The sequence below is a fragment of the Ciconia boyciana genome, chromosome 8, assembly GCF_034638445.1.
Source record: "Ciconia boyciana chromosome 8, ASM3463844v1, whole genome shotgun sequence".
In the NCBI taxonomy this organism is placed as follows: domain Eukaryota; kingdom Metazoa; phylum Chordata; class Aves; order Ciconiiformes; family Ciconiidae; genus Ciconia; species Ciconia boyciana.
This window is the reverse complement of record NC_132941.1, coordinates 9,815,852-9,834,561: the sequence shown is the minus strand read 5'-3', so window position 1 is coordinate 9,834,561 and position 18,710 is coordinate 9,815,852. Positions and strand designations below refer to the sequence as shown.

At 46.6% G+C, this 18,710-nt stretch overlaps 1 protein-coding gene across 1 annotated transcript; it reads right to left on the bottom strand.

The window, feature by feature from the left end:
- Positions 1-1,033: 1,033 nt before the first annotated feature.
- On the bottom strand, positions 1,034-18,091 carry FAH (fumarylacetoacetate hydrolase). Its single transcript, XM_072870884.1, has 14 exons — positions 18,011-18,091; positions 15,427-15,537; positions 14,654-14,775; positions 13,464-13,513; positions 11,867-11,957; positions 11,230-11,327; positions 10,915-10,967; positions 9,409-9,508; positions 8,584-8,714; positions 7,732-7,807; positions 7,085-7,131; positions 5,991-6,092; positions 4,877-4,994; positions 1,034-1,165 (listed from the first exon to the last, which is right to left on the bottom strand). Exons 1-14 carry the CDS (start codon positions 18,089-18,091, stop codon positions 1,086-1,088), a joined length of 1,260 nt encoding a protein of 419 aa, XP_072726985.1. The 3' UTR covers positions 1,034-1,085.
- Positions 18,092-18,710: the final 619 nt, after the last annotated feature.

The window sequence follows — 18,710 nt, the reverse complement described above, 5'->3', positions numbered from 1 at the left end:
CGGGGCAGCCACGGGAAAGCAGCAGCCTACGCTCATCCTGCTGTCACTGCACGAAGCCGGCAGCCTCATCAGCCTCTTCACTTTGAGGACCAAGCAAATATTTAACAAGTTCCCCTTGCACTGTACCAGAGTTCATTATCCGGTCTCCTGAGCTCCTTCAGTCAGTAATATCCTCTAATTGATGTGATTTGGCACTTGGCCATAGAGTTAAATTGATTTGTAGACCAGCGGGAGACGGCAGATGCCCTTTACACTTGAGAAAAGTGGCATGTGGCTTTGTTTACTGCCTGCTGCAAGGGGATGCCACGGCAAGAGATGCCTTTCAGGAGTGCAGGAAGGGGGTCTGCCTCCTCGCTGTCCTTTACCGCAGCCGCTGTTAGGTGACAAGGTGTGACTGCTACCGGTGAGCACCTGGGGATCACTCCAGCCATGAAGTTCACCCTCCCTCCCTAACCCCCGAGAAGCTGCAATGAGAGAAATGGGGAATTCCCTTCTCTAAAACCAGGGCAAGATGCACGAGGTATCTCATCTCCGTGCTCCCTTCTGAGGGGTGCCCCAACACAGACTCCCAGCTCAGGGCTGGTGTGGATCTTTGTTCTGGGGCATGGGGAGTTGCCTCTGCTTGTGTAAGGGCAGGAGGAGCAGGGACAACCTGCCTGCTCCTGGGGCAAGGGGAGGGCGGCAGCTGCAGGTTGCAGCCTGCTGGGGATTATTTCCAAGAACTCATCAGTGCTGCAGGGTTAGGGTTGAACTCCAACCCCTGCACAGCTTTTCTTGAAAGTATTTTTATATTCGTTTACTTGAAAGCCTCTTCTTATAATTATAAAAAAAACTATTAATACAGTAGAAGAGTAAAGAATCTCACTTTCCATTTCAGTCATCTTATTCTTATTCCAATAATTTTAAGCTAGCGTTGAAATCCTTTTCTTATCGCACCAGAGAGCCACATTCATCTTTAAGATATTTATTGATCATTAAAAATAGTAAGATTCCAATCACTCATATAAAAAGAATAAATCTGAATAAAGCAGCATGACTGTTAGAGGCAGGGAGAGAGATCCTCGGATGCCCTCTTACTCCAGTCATCATGGATCTGACAGGGCTGGAAGGATTTTTCCCGAGCACTGGCCGAATCCCACGCGGAAGCCATTGCCCTGGCAGTAACCTAGGGCCAGAAAACAACAGACAGCTTGTTCTGTAAGGACAACAGGATTTTACCAGGAATAAAAGTGAATAAAGACATAAAGAGACCAAAAATGAATGGAAACATTTCAGCAATGCAACAAGGGGTAAAAAAAAGAACACCTGGAATAGTTCAAGTAGCCCAGGAATATAAAAAAAGAAAAAAGAAGCACAAAATGTTGAACACAGCAATATACAAGTTCGGTCAATATGATCAAAGAACAAGACGTGCAATATTTCTGGTTTTAAACCTAACCTGCAGCGTCATCAATCTAACTGGCAAGCTGAGTCGCTGCTTGGCCCAGCCTTGCAATTAATAAAGTAAATCTGGATTCTCTTTCTGCAGCATTAGGACTGCTCCTGGGACATTGGGACGCTTATAGCCAGAAAGATCATCATTAAACCCCTCAAACAGCAGGACCTACCCTTGCAGAATCTGTTTCTCTCGCTAAAATCAAGTAGTTTAGTTCCATGAGAAGCTCAGCATCTGACTCAAAATATTCATTTATCCTCTATTATATAAACAGGCATTGCAGGTCTGCTGACTGCTGCTGAAGTTACCAGCCTGTGACAACATCTCTAACTACAGCATGATTCAATCTCTCCCTACTCCTGCGTGATGGGAGAGATGACATTAGGACAGAGATCCCGCAGCGCCTCTTGCTGCCACGGGCCAGCCGAGCTGCTCCAGAAACAGCATCCATTAGCAAAGCTGCAGATGAAGGAGGGGAGGGGACACAGCCAGGGGCTTCTGGCCCATCTGGGAAGACTATTCTGGGAAGAAACAGCTGAGGAAACCTACTGTAGCCCTCCGCTACAACAGCTGATCAAAGGAAAGACACAAGTGGCATATGCTGTATTTTAAGGACTGATTTCATAGTTAGAGATGGATTTTCCTAAAATAATGGAATACATCATCTTCCCTGCATGTGATAAAAACCAGCTGCCTTCAAGAAGCCAAGAGGGAGCTGAACAGAACAGACCTTAACCCTAATTCCCACCCTTAGCACAGATCAGTGGAAACCTCCTCCGAGGAAGAGGCGGATGGGTGGGCTCGGGCTGCAGGGCAGCCAAAGTTATTGCAGCGTGAGGACAGACCCTCCCAGCTGTAACCCACACTGCAGCTCTCACAGCCAGGCTGAAATGAAGCTTTTCCAAGGACAGCAGTGTCTATAAGTGCTTGTGTAACAGCCTGCCCACAGACACCATCCCAGTATCTGCTGGGTAATCCTCATTCGTAAGTAATACTTAAGACACTTGCTTTAAGGCTCAGCTCAGTTTCCATTTGTCTCATTAGGCTTCATTGCCAGCTTCACCGGCTTATTATTTCAGTCCAGTTTAGTTATCCCCGCTGTCAACTACGATTTAGAGCCGTACCAAGGAGCAGCACATTTAACAAAGCAAGCTCTGTGCTGCCAGCAGCATCGGCCTGAGCAGAGAGCCAAGCAGCTACAGAGAGATTCTTGCAGCCAGCTGCAGCACACCATCAGCAAACCTTCCCTTGCAATGCTCCCTCCCCAAGATGCACTTCTTGAGAAAAATATATTTCTCTCATTTTATGTGTTAGGGCTCTGAAATAGCTCCCACAAGGGGAGCGACAACACAAAGTTGAAATAGGAGACTAGAAGTTATGGGCTGGGCACTTGGCAAGAGCTAATGGCACAGCCTTGGGAGAGGATGCAATAGCACTAGCCCTGCCTCAAGGGTGCCTTAAAGGCACTGGACCTGCCATACATCACTAAATAGGAGCAGATCCCAAACTGTCCCAGCAGACAGCCCCAGCAGCACCTGGCTCTCGCGAATGGCACGCCTGATCACTACAATCTCAAACTGTTGCTACTGTAAAATAGCACAGCAGACCGATTAACATGAGACTGTCCCACTGGGACAACGGTGCCTTCATCCAGGTTAACAACAACGCCACCGTGCCATCTTTAAACATTAAAGACATTCAGGATTTAAAGTATTTATTTAAGTAACACAGCTTGTTCTGGGCATGAAGAACAACATGGGTCACAGTCTAGTCCCATTTGTCCCTCAGCTGGCCACCTTGTGCCAGCAGCTCCCAAACTACAAGGTGCTCATTGCCAATAAGGATGTCAGCATGTAATTCCAAAGGGATGTTCATAATACCCAACTGTACCATAACCTAGGGCTCCTGGCATAGTTACTGGAGGGAGATCTGCAACTCTGGAGGGCAATGTGGTACTCTGAATTGCTGGAGGAGTCTGTCTCTGCACTGAATGTATAGAGAGCCTATGGAGAGCAGTGTCGGATGCCTACACATTGCAGCATGAGTAGCTGCTGGGTTGTTGGGGGGCTGAAGGATGTCAGAGGTGTTGGGGACTCCTCAGTTTCATCATCTACGGCTCTCCCTAGTACATCTCAATCTCCAGTTGTCTCAGCATCTTCCTCTGCAAAACTGGCAGCACCTCACAGAAACGTGATTTTGAAAGCTATTGTGTAGGCTGCCGAACAGGAGGCACTGGGGCTCTGGCTGCAGCACTACCAAGACTGCTTATAGAGCCATCACTGGGAGACGGGCATACATCCATGTATTTTTTTTTTAATCACAGAAAAGTTCTTGGGTTTTGTTAAAAAGCTTTCTGAAAAAATGAGAAATTTTAGACTATTTTTGGCAAAAATCCTAAAAGTCCTGGTTGGATTAAGCAGGCACAGGTATGTGAACGCATACTAGCATCACACCGTCATGCCCTTCAGGTTGCTGCATAGGCATTAGTTGCTCACATTCTCTCGGCCCTAAGTCACATTTATAAGTGTTTTCTCATTGCTTGAGCCATTTTGTTCTCTGTGCAGACTATCTCTGATCACATCAGCATGCTGGAGTTGCTCAGAGCCAGGTGTGGCACTGGCTGGGTCTCATCTGATGATGCACAACATTCCACAATATTCTCTAAAAAGTCAGTAGGTGACATAGCAAAGACACACACCGGCTTGAATCAAAAGTTTCTCATGGCTGTTCTTGCCAAATATTTCCCACCTCAAAGCCATAAAGGGGTTGACAAGATGAGAGGAAAGGAAAAAATAGATTTGTTTTGCACTAGTCTTTGGATTAAAAAGAAGTAGGAGTGGGATTTAGATCACAAAACACCATGGTAGATTTTAATTCATAAATCCTCAGTTTATCAAGATGAAAATTAAAACCATGGCCCAGCATGAAACAGTTCTCAAGCACAGCCCTTTTCAGAGAGGAACTGGTCAGCTGTTCTAGCAGGCTTCATGCTGTTTCCCACATATTTGATTTGCAACACACTTCATTGAATATGCCTGTGTTACAAATGAATTATTATTTGCAAAATAACTTTTTTCAGCATTTGCTAAGCTCTGCTCCACGTGCAAACTTGGACTGTGGTGGCAACAACACATCAACTGTCTCAGGATATTTTCACCCATAAAGGCAAATCTACCTCCGTCGTCCCCTTAGCACTCACGCACAGGCATAGGAAGATCATTAAGTAATTAGCAAAGCAAATAATCTAATCCAGAAAGCATTTATTGCAGGGAAATTTTATCCACCTGCTTTTGTCTCCTGATAGGTAGGATGGAAACAACTGTGCTTGCGTGGCAGGTATGTACAGAATAGCCCATCTCCCCACCAGGCACTTACTCTACTGGGATCAATCTATGGAAACGTGTCCTTGGTGCACTGTAAGAGCAGTTGTTTGACCATTACCTGTCAAAATGATTTCATCTCCATCCTGCAGGAATTTACGAGACTGTCCACTGCCAAGAGGGATTTCTTTTGTTCCGTTCCAGGACAGCTCCAGCAAGGAGCCGAAGCTCTCTGGCTCCTGCAGCAAGAGTTCATAAACAGATAAACAACTTTTTAGTATCTGTCCTGCTGTTAAGCTACTCGCTGCTGGAAGCAGACACACAAGTACGTTAACTCTATAGAACAGAGTTTTGCTGTTGATTTAAAGCATTGATACATTGGCTTGTTTTCCTGCCTTTGCATTTTAATTGCTTGCTCGCTGTAAGCAGCCATGCTTACAGCCATTATCTGGTGTGTTTAACATAGTGCTAAACCCTGTAAAAGTAGTTTGGGTCTGCTATGGCAAGAATGGAAACAAATCGAGGGCACTTCCACAAATCCAGTGCTTTTATGTAGTCACGTTTCATATATTTATTTACATTTTGTTCTTCAGAAGAGCAAAGCCGGCAAATGTTTGTAAGTCTTTAATGTCAATCTGCAGTACAATAGTTTGAAGGAAGCAAAAAGCACTTCAGAGATGCTCAAAATGGAAGTAAAGGTATCCCAACTTGGAAACAACTCACCTGAGGCTGTCTTTCAGACAGCATGAACAAGATTTATATTTGATGTTTCAGAAAGTGCAAGTTACCCATATATTGCAACAACTGTCCATATGGCAGTTCAAGGGCAATAATAGGTTGCAAAGTTAGCGCCAAATATGTAGTATTAGAGAAACTAAAAGTTATACCCATGCACCTTTTACATTCTTCTCAGAAATTAAAAAGCTGCATTTCACAGGACATAAATGGGCCATGTGGATGTTTGTGCACAGAAATTAATTTGCACCTGCAGTAAAATAGTTCTTTGGGAAAGGAGTACAGGAGAGATTAAAAACCAAAAGCCAATAACAACAAAAAACCCACCACTTCTCTGTGCGATTTTGGGGCTACCAAAGCATCAGCCCAAAGTGCCTAGGAAAGAACTGCAGATATTTTCATGGCTGCTCAAATCAAACAGGACTTAGACCTAAAGCCCTGCTCAGTCAGTTTTGGATTGCTGACCAGTTCTCAGTGACTGTTGTTATTTAAACACTTACAGGTCCACTGATTGTGCCGGAGGCCAGGAGATCTCCAGGTCTGAGGTTGCACCCATTGATCGAATGATGAGCCAGCTGCTGTTTCATGGTCCAGTACATGTGCTGGAGGAAGGAGGAAGAGGAGGCTAAAGCAATGAAGGACAAACCTCTCTGGCATGCCATTAGGCTATGCAGAACGTATTGCATTCTTAGGATGATGCTGGTAAGACTGTCTCTGAAGAAAAGTTTCCTTATTTAATCAGGAACCTTCAGCAGCCTAAAAGCAACCTCCACAGTTACTTAGTGCTGCATTCTCAGTAGTTACTGTGGCCTGGCTGATTGCTTTCTAAATGATGACCAGGAGCTGCTATGTCCATATAAAACACATACTTTAACATGCAGTTTAATCCCTTAAAATTTCTCTTCTTTCAGCTGGATGTCATTTCTCCTCTTCTTCTTCCTCTTTAAGGCCAGCACTGCTGACCCAGGATCCATGATTAAGTCCAGTATTTTAATGGCGTTATAGAAAAATCTCCTTATTAGTGATTTGCTGACTACTGATTTACTGATTAAGGTAATTACTATGCAAAGAACCAAATGTGACTATAAAATTGATTGAGAAATGCTGCAGCTGGTACATATACCTCCTGGCTTCAATCAGCCTGTTGAGGCAGAGCCACCACTCTGCCCGCAGAGGGGCCGGGGCAGACCCGGGCTCGGAGCAGCGTTGCAGCAGTGAGTCTGCATCTAAATTACCAGCTGCGACTGCAAAGCTCTATTGCACCTCGGCATGGCGAGAGGCAATTCCCTTTGCCTGTGAGTCCTCCGCTCTCTCTGCTCCCTGCCAGATGAGCACACACCTTATGATGCTCTGAGCACCCTAAAGAGAGCAGCGGAAAGAGCTGCCCCGCTCTTCAGTGCTCGAGCATTCAGATGTTTCCATCTCAGTAGGGGTGAACTATCACCACCCTCCACTCTTTCCCCTCTGTCCCCTATGCACACATGCACCAGGTCTGACCTTCAGCTAATGCAAAAATCAGTGTTTGAAACTGCCTAAGGCTGGAGCTGATGGCATCAGCAAGATTTCAAACAAATAAAAAATACTGGAGTCTTACCTTGAAATTGGATCTGCATATAGTAGTTGGCATGCTCATTCCTTCTCCTGCAGAAAATAAAAATTAAGAAACAAGGAAGCAATTTGTTTGTGTTGGATGAAGGATGTTGGAGTCTTTTGATTTTACAGATGGATGGAGACTTCTTTTATCATTGTAATCCCTAGCAAGAAACAAGTAATAACATTCTCTATTGATATGAAGGCCACCATTTCATAGAAAACAAGTATGCGCATAGCACTGGCGTAGCATCAAACTGCCCATTTCCTACTCTCTGCTCTACTACAGGAGCAACACCTGGACCTACCAGTCAGCAGGGCCATGAGCTGGGGGTCTGAGCTGGGTTAGCATCTGAATCCCACACACATCTGCTCTTTCCATGCCCTGCTTACCCCTGCCCACGCAGGCAGACCCCACAGGGACCCTCCTCATCCTAAGCTGATCATCTGGGAGGCATTCCCTCCTTGACACATTGCTGCACAGCCAACGAGGAGCATGAAGAGCTTTGCCTCTTTCTCTGACAGAGGCAATTGGGGCAAAGATAGAAAAGGAGGACCGCAGAGCCGAGAGCAAATTGTCTGAAATACGTGGTGGTTCTGCATTACTTAATTGGCAATTTCAGCTTTATAACCCGCTCAGCATTGCTGTACCTTTAATAGCCACAGAGAGCTTGATGTCGAAAGTGTAGGGTTCTTTATCCTGAAGGTAGGGCAGCGGCTTGGGATCCTAAAAGCGTATAAAAGGCATCACAGTCTAAACAAACAGAAAGGAAAAATTCCACAAGCCATCCCAGTGACTTTTTGTTTAACCAGCCTGTGCTGCACACCCCATTTACTTCACCGTTGTTACTGCTCAGATTATTGCTTTGCTTACTCTCATGCACACACTTTTAAAGATCTTTCTGAACAGATGTGATATCCATATAATCCGATTCCTTTTTCTGCACGTGGGCTCCAAAAGCCCTCTCCATCATTGTGGTGTGGATGTTAATCCAAAACAAATACAGTGCTAGCACACCTTTGCTCTGGGCCTGCACAGAGAAGATGGTGAGTTCTCTGCAAGACTCTATTATCTTTTTCAATTTTAACTAAACATCTACATCATGCAGACAACTGGAAATGCTTGAACAAAGTGTTTTGGCTTGAGTCCACTCTCTCTCCACTGCTTGCTGGATGCTAAGTGCTACCAAACGCTAACGAGAAGCTCTCTGATCGGTTTATTTTCCAGGTGTTTTAAAGGAGATGATTTTTCTGCCCTGCTGAAGCAGGCAGGCTGACAGCTCAGGGCACCATGTGCCAGCGCCAGTGACATCAATGAGCATTTGAACTCAGAGGGCCCAGGGTGCCTTCCTATGTTTGGAAGCAGAACCACACTGGTAAACTCTATGAAGAAAGTGCTTGGCATTGATACAGCTCAGTGATTTCTACTGACGGGACCTACCAGTTCTGCTGAGATTTTTCTAGCACTGCTTTTCCTTTATTTCAGCCCTTTCTCTTGCTAACCTGGATGGGGTTTGGCAACACAAATGGCATGAGAGCTTCCATGGTGACAACCCAAGGAGAGATGGTTGTGCCAAAGCTCTTGCTCAGGAACGGACCCAGAGGAATGTATTCCCATTTCTGGATGTCGCGGGCTAGGAAGAGAAAATTCAAAGCAATGCTGTTAAACATATCCCAGGAGTTGCACAGCCATCACACCTGTGAAAGAGTAACACGGATTGGAAATGTTATCACCACCCTTTTCTAGCTATTGTGCCCAAATCCCGATTTAAATCCATCCCTTTCAGACCCTCAAACCAATTTTCTTAGACCAGCTAGATTAGGAAGAAAAGCAAGCAATAATTAAAAGAAGTCAGGCCATCCCCATATAACCAGTATTTTTATCCCCAGTTTAGTTAATGCTACACCCAGCTAATGGTCCATGCCAGTTGTAGGGCTAATTTCAACTAGTTAAATCTACACAGAGACTGAGGGATTTGTGATTGCCAAATCCTTTTCCTGCTCCTGACACTGAAATCAATCCTCTGTTGGAATCATCATCCTTAGGGCTGCTCCATCCTTGCCCAGAAGCAGCTAGACTGATATTAGCTTTTTCATAAGTAAATAAATCTTCATTAGGCAGCAATTTCTGGTTCTACTGATTGATCGAAGATGGATTGAGATAGAGCCTGAGAAATGCAGACAGCATTTCGTTTTCATCCCTTTCAACCCTACTCAGTGGTTTCAATGATCACTATTCTACTATTAAAATATATAATTTATCCCTATCTAAGGTTTCCCGTGACGCTGTAACCCCCTCTCCAGGCAGACTCCTGCAGCACCGATTACCGCTCCAGTCATTCATAAGGACCATCCCAAAGATGTGCTCCTGGGCTCTGCTGATAGGAATTGGCTCCCCATACTTGTTTCCAGGACCTACAAAGAACGCCTGAAATGGAAAAGCAAAATGTTGATTAAGGAAGTTTTTGAAGCTAAAATCCTTTACTGCACAGCGGGTTACATGCACAAGCAACAGAGGCTGGACAGGATGGGATTTTGCATCATTTCCCGTACACAACTAGACAAAACCCACGGCCTGCTCCCTCTTTCTTCCCCTCCATGAAGCTGGCAGGCTTGGAATACTTAAGAGCACTGTGTTGCTAAGAGACAGGCATTAAACAAGTGCATGGCATTGTCAAAATGCAGGAGCAAAAATGGTCCTTCCTAATTACAATCTGGATGCAGAACAGGTTTGCCCACTGAAGTGACTGTTTGCTGCAGACAGTGAACAGGAAAGAGTTTAAAGTCATGCGAGGGGATGCTGAACGTGGCTGGAGCCTGTCATGGCAGTGAGGAAGAGGAGGCAGGTGGAGAAATGTGCCCACTAAGTAAAACAGGTCATGAACTGGGTGCCTGCACTTGCTCCCTTAGAAAATGTACAGTCTGAGCATGTGGCAGAGAATTCTACAGGGAATCTCAGTTGTCTCTTTCTGCCAACAAGACGGAAGGTTTTTTCTTCCAAAGCCTTCATCAGTCTAAATCTGCTCTCACAGCAGCCAGCGGTAAAACTCAGGCTGCAAAGCAGAGGTAGCACTTCATGTACCCCACTTTATGGGACTGCCTCCCACTTTATAGCATTGACCTGCAAAGCATACGGCATTAAAGGCTTTCAGTTCATTTTTAGTACCCTTTCCCTTAATATTAGACTTCTTCCACTTTTTTTTTTAAAGGGGAGAGACGGGGAATAAATCATATAAAAATTATATAAATCATAATGAACAAACCTATAAAACTCTCCCCCCTGGACCACACTAAGCCACAAGAAGATGCAGCTTCCAAGGATGTTTTGTTACAACACCGACAGGACAGGTTTCATCTTTCCAGCCAGAAGGATGAGGAGTTTGAATTGCACTCCCAAGAACTCACAGCTTCCTCTCTCTAGACTCGAGGCGCAGACAGCCTGTACTTCCAAAATCCCCAGCATCCATTAAAGGATGCTGGCTGCCGTGCAGAGGTAACTGCTAACCAGATAACAGGCTGTGGTGTCTGATAAAAAGAATTATGCCTGTCTGCTTCCAGACTGCTGCACTAGTGCTCAGATTTGGGCGGACGAGCTGTTTCCAGCCTGAAAGCTGTATTAGCAAACCACTCAGTGAGCGAATGCACCCTGCAACTCGTCAGAAGGGAAGGTTCCCTCCACAGAAATCTTTATTGCCTGCTGCACAGACTGCTCAGAGGGAAACACCGGAATGGACCTTATGAGACATTCATTTTAGAAGGAGCTAAACCTACCTTTTCTTCCCTGTTTCTATTTTAATGTTTTTCAAGTGATAGGGGAAAAAAGCCCCATCTTACCATTTCTAACTCGATATCCAGACGCTTACAAGCACCAAACACGGGAGGTTTATCTGTGGGTAGAAGACAGAGTATTTTACGACAGGGAGGCAGGTAGGGAAATAAAAGTAACAGCCAGAAGAAACAGAGCAGCTGATGCTGCCTGGCATGCAAACACAAGGTAGACTTAACTCAGGGCTTTCTTTTGCCCTGACCTCAAGCTGGGCTTTAGACAAGGCATCCCAGACCCTTCCTCTCCACTACTCTATAATGTGGAGGAAAAATAAAAAATAAAAAAAAATAAGAAGCCACATGAAAAGCCTACCATGAACTCACCATTGTCAGGTCTCATTTGCCCCACAGGTCTCCGGATGGGCGTCCCAGACACCACCACGGACGATGCCCGGCCGTGATAACCGACAGGTAAATGCAGCCTTGCGAAAGAGCATCACAGCACGCAGGTTAGCTGTGTAACCATCACCATCCAGAGCAGCTTTTTGGGGTGGAAGCACCACGGGGGTGCGAGGTACGAGGAGAGAGCTCTGCATAGGTGGGCATGGACATTTGCACCTTACTTGCTCTGATATAAAGATGTGAGCGAACTATAATCCAAAGCCATGTAGCAGTCTTAATGCACTTCTGTGCCACTGCCCCACTTAATTCCTTGGAGCTTAAACCCTGCTTTCTTGTCACTCAGCAAAAACCAATTTCTTCAGTAAATCTGTCTTTGAACCAGAGGGCTGCATCGTAATTGGTGCGGCTGCTGCAATGAAATGCAGTGCAGACTTGGCTAAGGCTGGGGAAATGTGGTTTTCAGTTCTGGTGTCAAACTCTTGACAGTACAGATTCTCATCCACTATGAGCAGAAATCAGTATTTTCCTGAAAGAGTACTCAGATCTTTAAAAAATTATATATATGTGCAGATAAGCATGCAAAATAATGCTGCACCAGAGGAAAACCTGAACTACCCACCAGTTAGGCATCAAAGCGTTCTCCTTCCCCCTGAACATGATCCCAACGTTTGTGGCATGTTGGCGTGAAGAATAGAAGTCAGTGTAATCTCCTGCATGAAAAGAAACCCATAAAATAAGGATCAATGGTAGGAAAGACCCTCATCTGCTGGGGCTAAAGCACATCGTACGCTGCTGGCAACAAAAAGAGCAGAAAAGGAGACAGAGAGCCGAGGCATGTAGCATCATTTAATATTATTAGCACAGGGATGTAATTAATAGCATAGAGGTGGTGCTTAACAGTTCATCTATAAATTATGCATTCAAAACTGGCCTTTTTTTTTTTTTTGAAGCCTCCAGTAGAGAAGAGGGGGGGGAAAGCGCAAGGACATAAAGCAGCAGCCAGCTTTCCAGAGAGAAGCCAGGCCCCACTGCTCTTTCTGTCCTGCCGGTGGTACCCAGGTGGAGGGAACGGGCTCATACGCAGGACATCTGCTGCCCTCTGCTGCCATCCCTGGCAAACAGCTCCTCACCTTTCAGATTAATGGGAAATCAGAGGGTTTGGGGGAAAAAACTCAACTTGGGAGGGGGCGTTTTCATTACGTTAAGTTGTTTTGCAAGCTCAGGAAGTTATCTTGCAGCCCCAGCAGAGGATACAGCCAGTGCCTGCTCTCGGGACAAGCACGAACCATGCACAGGACAGAGCTGAACGTAAGCGTAGTGGAAACCCAAATAACTCGTAGCTGTGTGAGATGGCCGATGCCACGCTGCCAGGGCAGCACCCTCACTCACGGCACTCACGAGTGCTAGGAGCCAGCAATTTCCTGACAAGACATGTTCGACCTGAAATTATTTGCGGGAAAGTATCACATCTATGGAAACTTGTTACGGTTCCTCTGGGCCAGGTTAGACTTTGTCCCAAACCAGGGCTGTGACCCACAGGAGCCAAAAGCCCCGCAGGAACAGGGCTTGGCTGGGAAATGGGCAACTTTACATCCCTGCTCCTGTGATGGTCACATCCCTCGAGTGATTTTCATCAAGTTGGTTTGGGTCCAAATATAAATTTCTGTTAAAAACAGGAAAATGTTTATATCTGGATCTATATGGATCCACTAACTCCAAAGCAGTCCATGGCCTCATGGGAGTGGAGGTAAGATTTGGGATGCAGAGCAATAGTCTGGGAGTGGAAACTCATGCTTGTTTATGAGGCTATGCCAGAGTATCTGCCTTGCAAAACTTTGGAAGATCTGAATTATTTTCTGATGGCAAATGGGGAATATGTTGGAAATGGAACAAGAGTTTCTTCCCTGGTTCTAGTCACAAAGGCCTTTGGTGATGCCAATTTGATGACAAGAGTTATGTGGCACCAGACAACCCTGATTTAGTGAAAATTGCATCCAGGAATTTTCTGGCTGCTATTGAGCTTCCCCAGGCTTTTATTCTTGTGCCACAGACAGCACCTACCTTTCATTACGTGCAATAATCTACTTCTGGCTCCTGCAAAACCCATTCCCTGTCTCAGCTATGATCTGTCTGTCTGAGCAAGCTGGAAATAAAGCAGCTTCTCCGGGCGGGAGCAAAGGGCAGCGCTGAGCAGCCCTCAGCTGCGGGAGACTCACCGATGTGGGCTGGCAGGTGCATCATCGCAGAAGCTTGAGGTACAAACGCTCTGAAATGAAAAATGACAACTTCAGCTCTCAGAAAACTTACAGCTCTCACCCGTAAGTGGTTTATAAGCATGTAAGAGGCTGACTCCCTCTCCTAGCTCCTTCCTTAATTTGTTTTGGAAAGCCTTGCAGCAAAAAAACCTTGCAGAAAAACTAAGACGACAGCACAAGCTGCTGTTACTGGGACGGTTATGACCGAAAGGAGCATCCGTCAGGGTGCGAGCGGGAAGGGAGGCACGCTTGAGGCGAGCTGGCTGGTTTCCCAAGAGGCACAGAGAAACCCCCCATGCCCATGCACACAGCTGAGCAGGGGAAAGGATGATTTTATGGGACGCGGCTCTCGGGGTGCCGGCTCTCGAACTGCTGGGCCTGCTCAGCGAAGGTCCCTGCGTCAAGCAGCGGTTCAGCTCCTCTCCTGCACGCGTGTGCCTAAATCCCTCTGCCAAGACAGGGAGGAACAGCTCCTGCTTGCAGGCGCTTGCAGCGTTTAAAACATCACTCCAGACAAACAAGAAGGTATGTGATTAATGGACGCACACATCTTCCATCAGCGCAGCACAGAGCAGAGCACAGTCCTCCCCTCCGACCCCTACACCAGTGCGCTGCCCCGTATCTGAAGCCACTTTGCAACAACAGATTTGGTGTTAGCGAAGTCAGGCGGTTTCTGAGGAGCAATTGGAGGGGTCTCCCCACACCAGAAGATGCTCCAGGCGGGACAGGCAGGGCAGTGCTGGGGGAGGTGGCAGAGGTGGAGTGGAGATCCTTGCAGCCGCGTCTTCATCGAAGGCCGCGGTGGAGGGGATAAGGTCAGAGAGCCAGCCTGGCCCCACGCCTGCCCTGGCAGCCCAGCTCAGCCCTCCACAGAGAGGCAGCAGCTCTGGGCACACCCCAGGGCAGAGCTCAGTGTTCCCGGGCAGAGGGTGACACCCTGGATCTCTGGACAGCTAAAGGATTAATCAGAGACATAATTAAGAGAGGGAAGCTCTCAATATGCTCAAACCCCAGTTAATTCCCATGCAGGTGGCAGGAGGCCACGTTCACACCTTTGATTTTGGTGCCTTGGATCACCGAGTGATCCGGGTGATTGATACGGGGCACAGCTGAAAGGCCACCGCACCCTGCAGCGACTCTCGCTCCCTCACCTTCTCCGCAGCTCCGCGTTGTCCCTCAGGGCTGGCTCGCCGGCTGACAGCAGCTTCTGGAGAAAAGCCCTCGCCTCCGACCACGCTGCCCGGCCCAGCCCCATGAAGGCATTCAGGGTAGGCTGACAGGCGACACAGAGAGGTGGGGTGGCAGATAAAAGACCTGGCTTTGCTTGACCTTCCACACCAACCTTGCATGGAAGACGTCCCGCACTTTCATCCTGGGGTTGAATGCCTGCGGGCCGGGGTTACGCGGCGGTGGCTGCCCAGATTGCCCGTCCTCCCTGTTCATTACTGCCTGCACTCCCGTCCTCCCACCACAAGTCCTCTGAAGCAGGACCTGCTGCATGTTTGCATCATGCCCGTCCCAACACTACTTCAGACCTTAGTGGCTTTGATATCTCAACTAGCTGTAACCAGAGGTCATTTGTATTTACCTTCACCCTTAACACAACCTCCCTGTCATTAAAATCCCATCCGATTCCTTGCCATGAAGTATTGAAGGCACTACTGGGATTGAAGTAATGTTTAGGCTTTGTGTCAGACCCCTGCATTGCCAAAGTCTGATGAAAGTTTCAGCGAAAATGTCCTTTGGACCCCCGCCGCCTCTGCTCTCCTTGCTATCACAGGTGTGATGAGTTTTCCCTGTAAGCAGAGCCCGCCTGACGACACATTTCCGGTTCATGTTAATTATCTCACCACAAGTTGCTAAAATCCCTTATGGAATATTTCTAAAATGTGCATGGAAATTAGAACAACAGACTGATAAATACCTGGTCAAAGACATGCTGGTGTTTGGCAAGAGCTGGTCCATTGAACAGATGTTTAATGACACTGAGGTCCAAAATCTGGTCTCCAATTGCTACCCCGAGCCTGTGCCTAGGCTGCAAAGCAGTGAGAGGAGGGAGGGAAGAGAAGCAGCGTTTATGCTTGTACCCACAAATCCTCCAAAGAGGGCATGGGGGAAGACAGTGATCGCAGAGAGTTTAATCCATCAGGGACAAGGGTCTGCTATCACAGCAGTTGACCATTAAAAGCTAGTTGATGAGACTGGCTGCTGAAAAATGTTAAGACCTAGAGGCAGAGCATCCTCGCAGACTCCCTGCAGACCTTGAGGGGTGGGAGAGCGCCTTCTCCTCATCCCCATCTTTTGGGGGAAGGACAGGACAACAAGCAGAGGTTTCTTTCCCTGCTCCCTTTCCCCCAGAAGTATTTGCCCACCCCTCATTAATGACAAGCATTGCAGAATAAGCCCATACACCTGAAATACGCTGTGAAGTAGGAAAATGCTATTCCTCCTTCTACAGGTGGGGAACTGAAGCGTAGATACGCTATGAGCATGATTGATCTCATCCCTATAACCATGTAATTGGAGAGAGAAATAGGCATTTCTGCACTGCCGTTCCTCCCCAGAAGACAAAGGGTGCTCTGGACTCCACTGACGATACCAGGAACACAGCGCTTCTTGCTCAGCCACATTATTTCTGTACCACATCGAATGAGGCTATATAACCCATCCTCTTGCCATGCAAGGAGCCCACGACTTGCATGCAAACCCTAGTCTAGACCCTTGCCACAGCAACTTGTCCCACATGTACGGTAGATCGTAGCTGCATTCGCCGGACAGATGCAACCTAAGACACAAAGACCCCGTTCATCCACCACAGCTCTCGCAGGGCCGGCACCGTGCATGTGCGGAGCCGGCGGCGACAGCGGAGGAGCAGCACGGACGATCCCACTGCAGCTCTGCCGCAGCTGTACGGGGGGTTATAAAAATGCTGCAGCTTTCAAAGACAAATTTCCATTATTGGTGTCTTTAGGCAAATAAAGACAAACTAGTTATAGTCATTATGAAAACTAGCTTACCGAAAGGGAATAACCACCTATGAAAATCCATGCTATTAAACCTATTTTTTTAACCTTTAATTTCTAAACAAGATTCCAAATGTGATAATAAGTATTTATTCAGCAAACATTCCTGCAGAAAAAACTAAAGGTCATGTCAGGTTAATTTGTAACTGGGATAGTCAGGAATGACATCAACTGCTTTAGCTTGAAATCATTAAAACATCGGGCTACTTTTAGGCCATTATTTTCCTAAATAATTTCCATAAGTCCTTGCCTGTCTTTTCATTGGGTTTGAGTGAGGATGTTTTCTTCAGAGAACTGTTACTGGAGAAGGCAGAAAAATAATCCAAACTTGCTAGATAACAACACACACATCTAGGAAGAGATTAAATAAACCATCTCGGTTTTATCTTTGGAAAATAGCACATCAGAAAACACAATCTTCCAGTTTGAATTTTTTTTTTTAAACCTGCATGGATAAGCCGAGACAGCAGAAACCGGGAGATAATCATGAAGCTTCTGTGAGCAATGATAAATAAATCCTCCACTTTTTTCTTCCGAGATGCAGCTCTTGGCTCGTTTCCCTTTCTCCAGGAGGACACATCTCCAGGGCTCCATCCCGTCAGGCACTCAGAGGTGTGAGGTCCAGCCCAGCTGGGCTCAGTTCTCATGAAAATGGGAATTGGGAGCTACCTCCTTCGAAGAAAGGTTGAACCGTGTTTTCTTAAGTGATCATAAAATATAAGACCCAAAGCTGGCTCGATCTGTAGCCTTTGGGCACAGCTTTAAATGTAACACACTTTTACATGTTTAATGCATCGTTGCATAAATGCACGCCCAATAAAACACAACAGGTCAGCTGCAAAGACAGAAACAAAACACACATTTTTGCCCTGGTTTAATGCTTTTGCAGCCACCAAACTCACCAAGAGCAGGCTCTTAACAGACCAGAAGACAACACTCGCTTGCAAACACGGCATTTTCAATTCAGACTTCACTTTTCCCTTATGTCAGTTCATGTTGTGCAAGAGGGACTGGGCGCTACAGAATTAACAGTAGATTAAAATAAATATTTAATGTGGCTTCTTAAGGGTGACAGTGTGATTACACTCCGTCACAAAGAAAAGGGAGGGATCCGGTTAAAAAAAAAGTCAGTGCAAACTGTGCCATGCCTCTACTTACAGAGTGAAAGGATCAAACACAGATTTAACGATTTCACAAAAAGTCAAAAACACACAAAAACTACTGTATGTATTAGTTGAAGTACTTCTCATAAGTATTAATGTTTTTCATTTCTTTTGTACAGTTTTAAAGAAGCTGTCATCAAAATAACCACATTAAGAAAAAATACAATGCGGCAGCTACAGTTCTGCTGTCAAGTCAGGAAGCCCGTGCAAGTGTCTCAGGCTGGGAATTTTTCCTTTATCCCAGGTTGCCGGGAAATTCTGCTCTTATTCATAGCCTCGGAACAATTACACCACCTCAAGGACAAAGTTTGCTGTTACTCACCTCCTCCTTAGTGGAGAAAACCCCATAGGGGAGATTTTGGAGAGGAAAGTCTGAGTCCTTTTCTACCTGGATGAAAGACATGCTAAACACCGAGCAGTCCCTGCTTACGGACGAGAGCCCCCACCTCCCGGGCTGCTACGCGCCTTCCTAGAAGGAAGATCCTCTCCAGATGTTGTAACCTAGAGCACAGAAGCACCAAATCCCACCCTCTGTCCTCAGCCCCAAACCAATCGCTGCTCCATCTCCATCCCACCCCTCTGCCTGCTCCCTCCAGCAGTGGTTAATCAGTGCCAGAGGTTTGCATGAGTCAGCCGCTGTTAACTGTTCCCAGCAAGGTAGGGACCGGTGGAGAAACAGGCTCTTCCTGCTCGATAAACCCTCACGGGAGACTGAGGCCTTCTTTTAACAGGTACATCGCTGCGGGCGGAGGATCCGAGCAGACAGCTCTAAGACCAGAGGTAACTCCGCTCGTTTACCTTCTGAGGAGTCGCTTACGTGCCAGAGCGATGGTGCGGTTCTTCCATCAGGAGCTCAGCAACCCTTGGGAAGCTGCCCAACTCACACCTGAAACTGCACTTTGGGTGCTCTTTAGTTTTGTAATGCTGCACCTGACTCCTTCCATTTTCTCCAGATGGTTCCAGCAGCTTAAAAAGAGATGTAAGTGCAACCAACCATAAAGAGCAGGAAGGCTGGTCTTCCC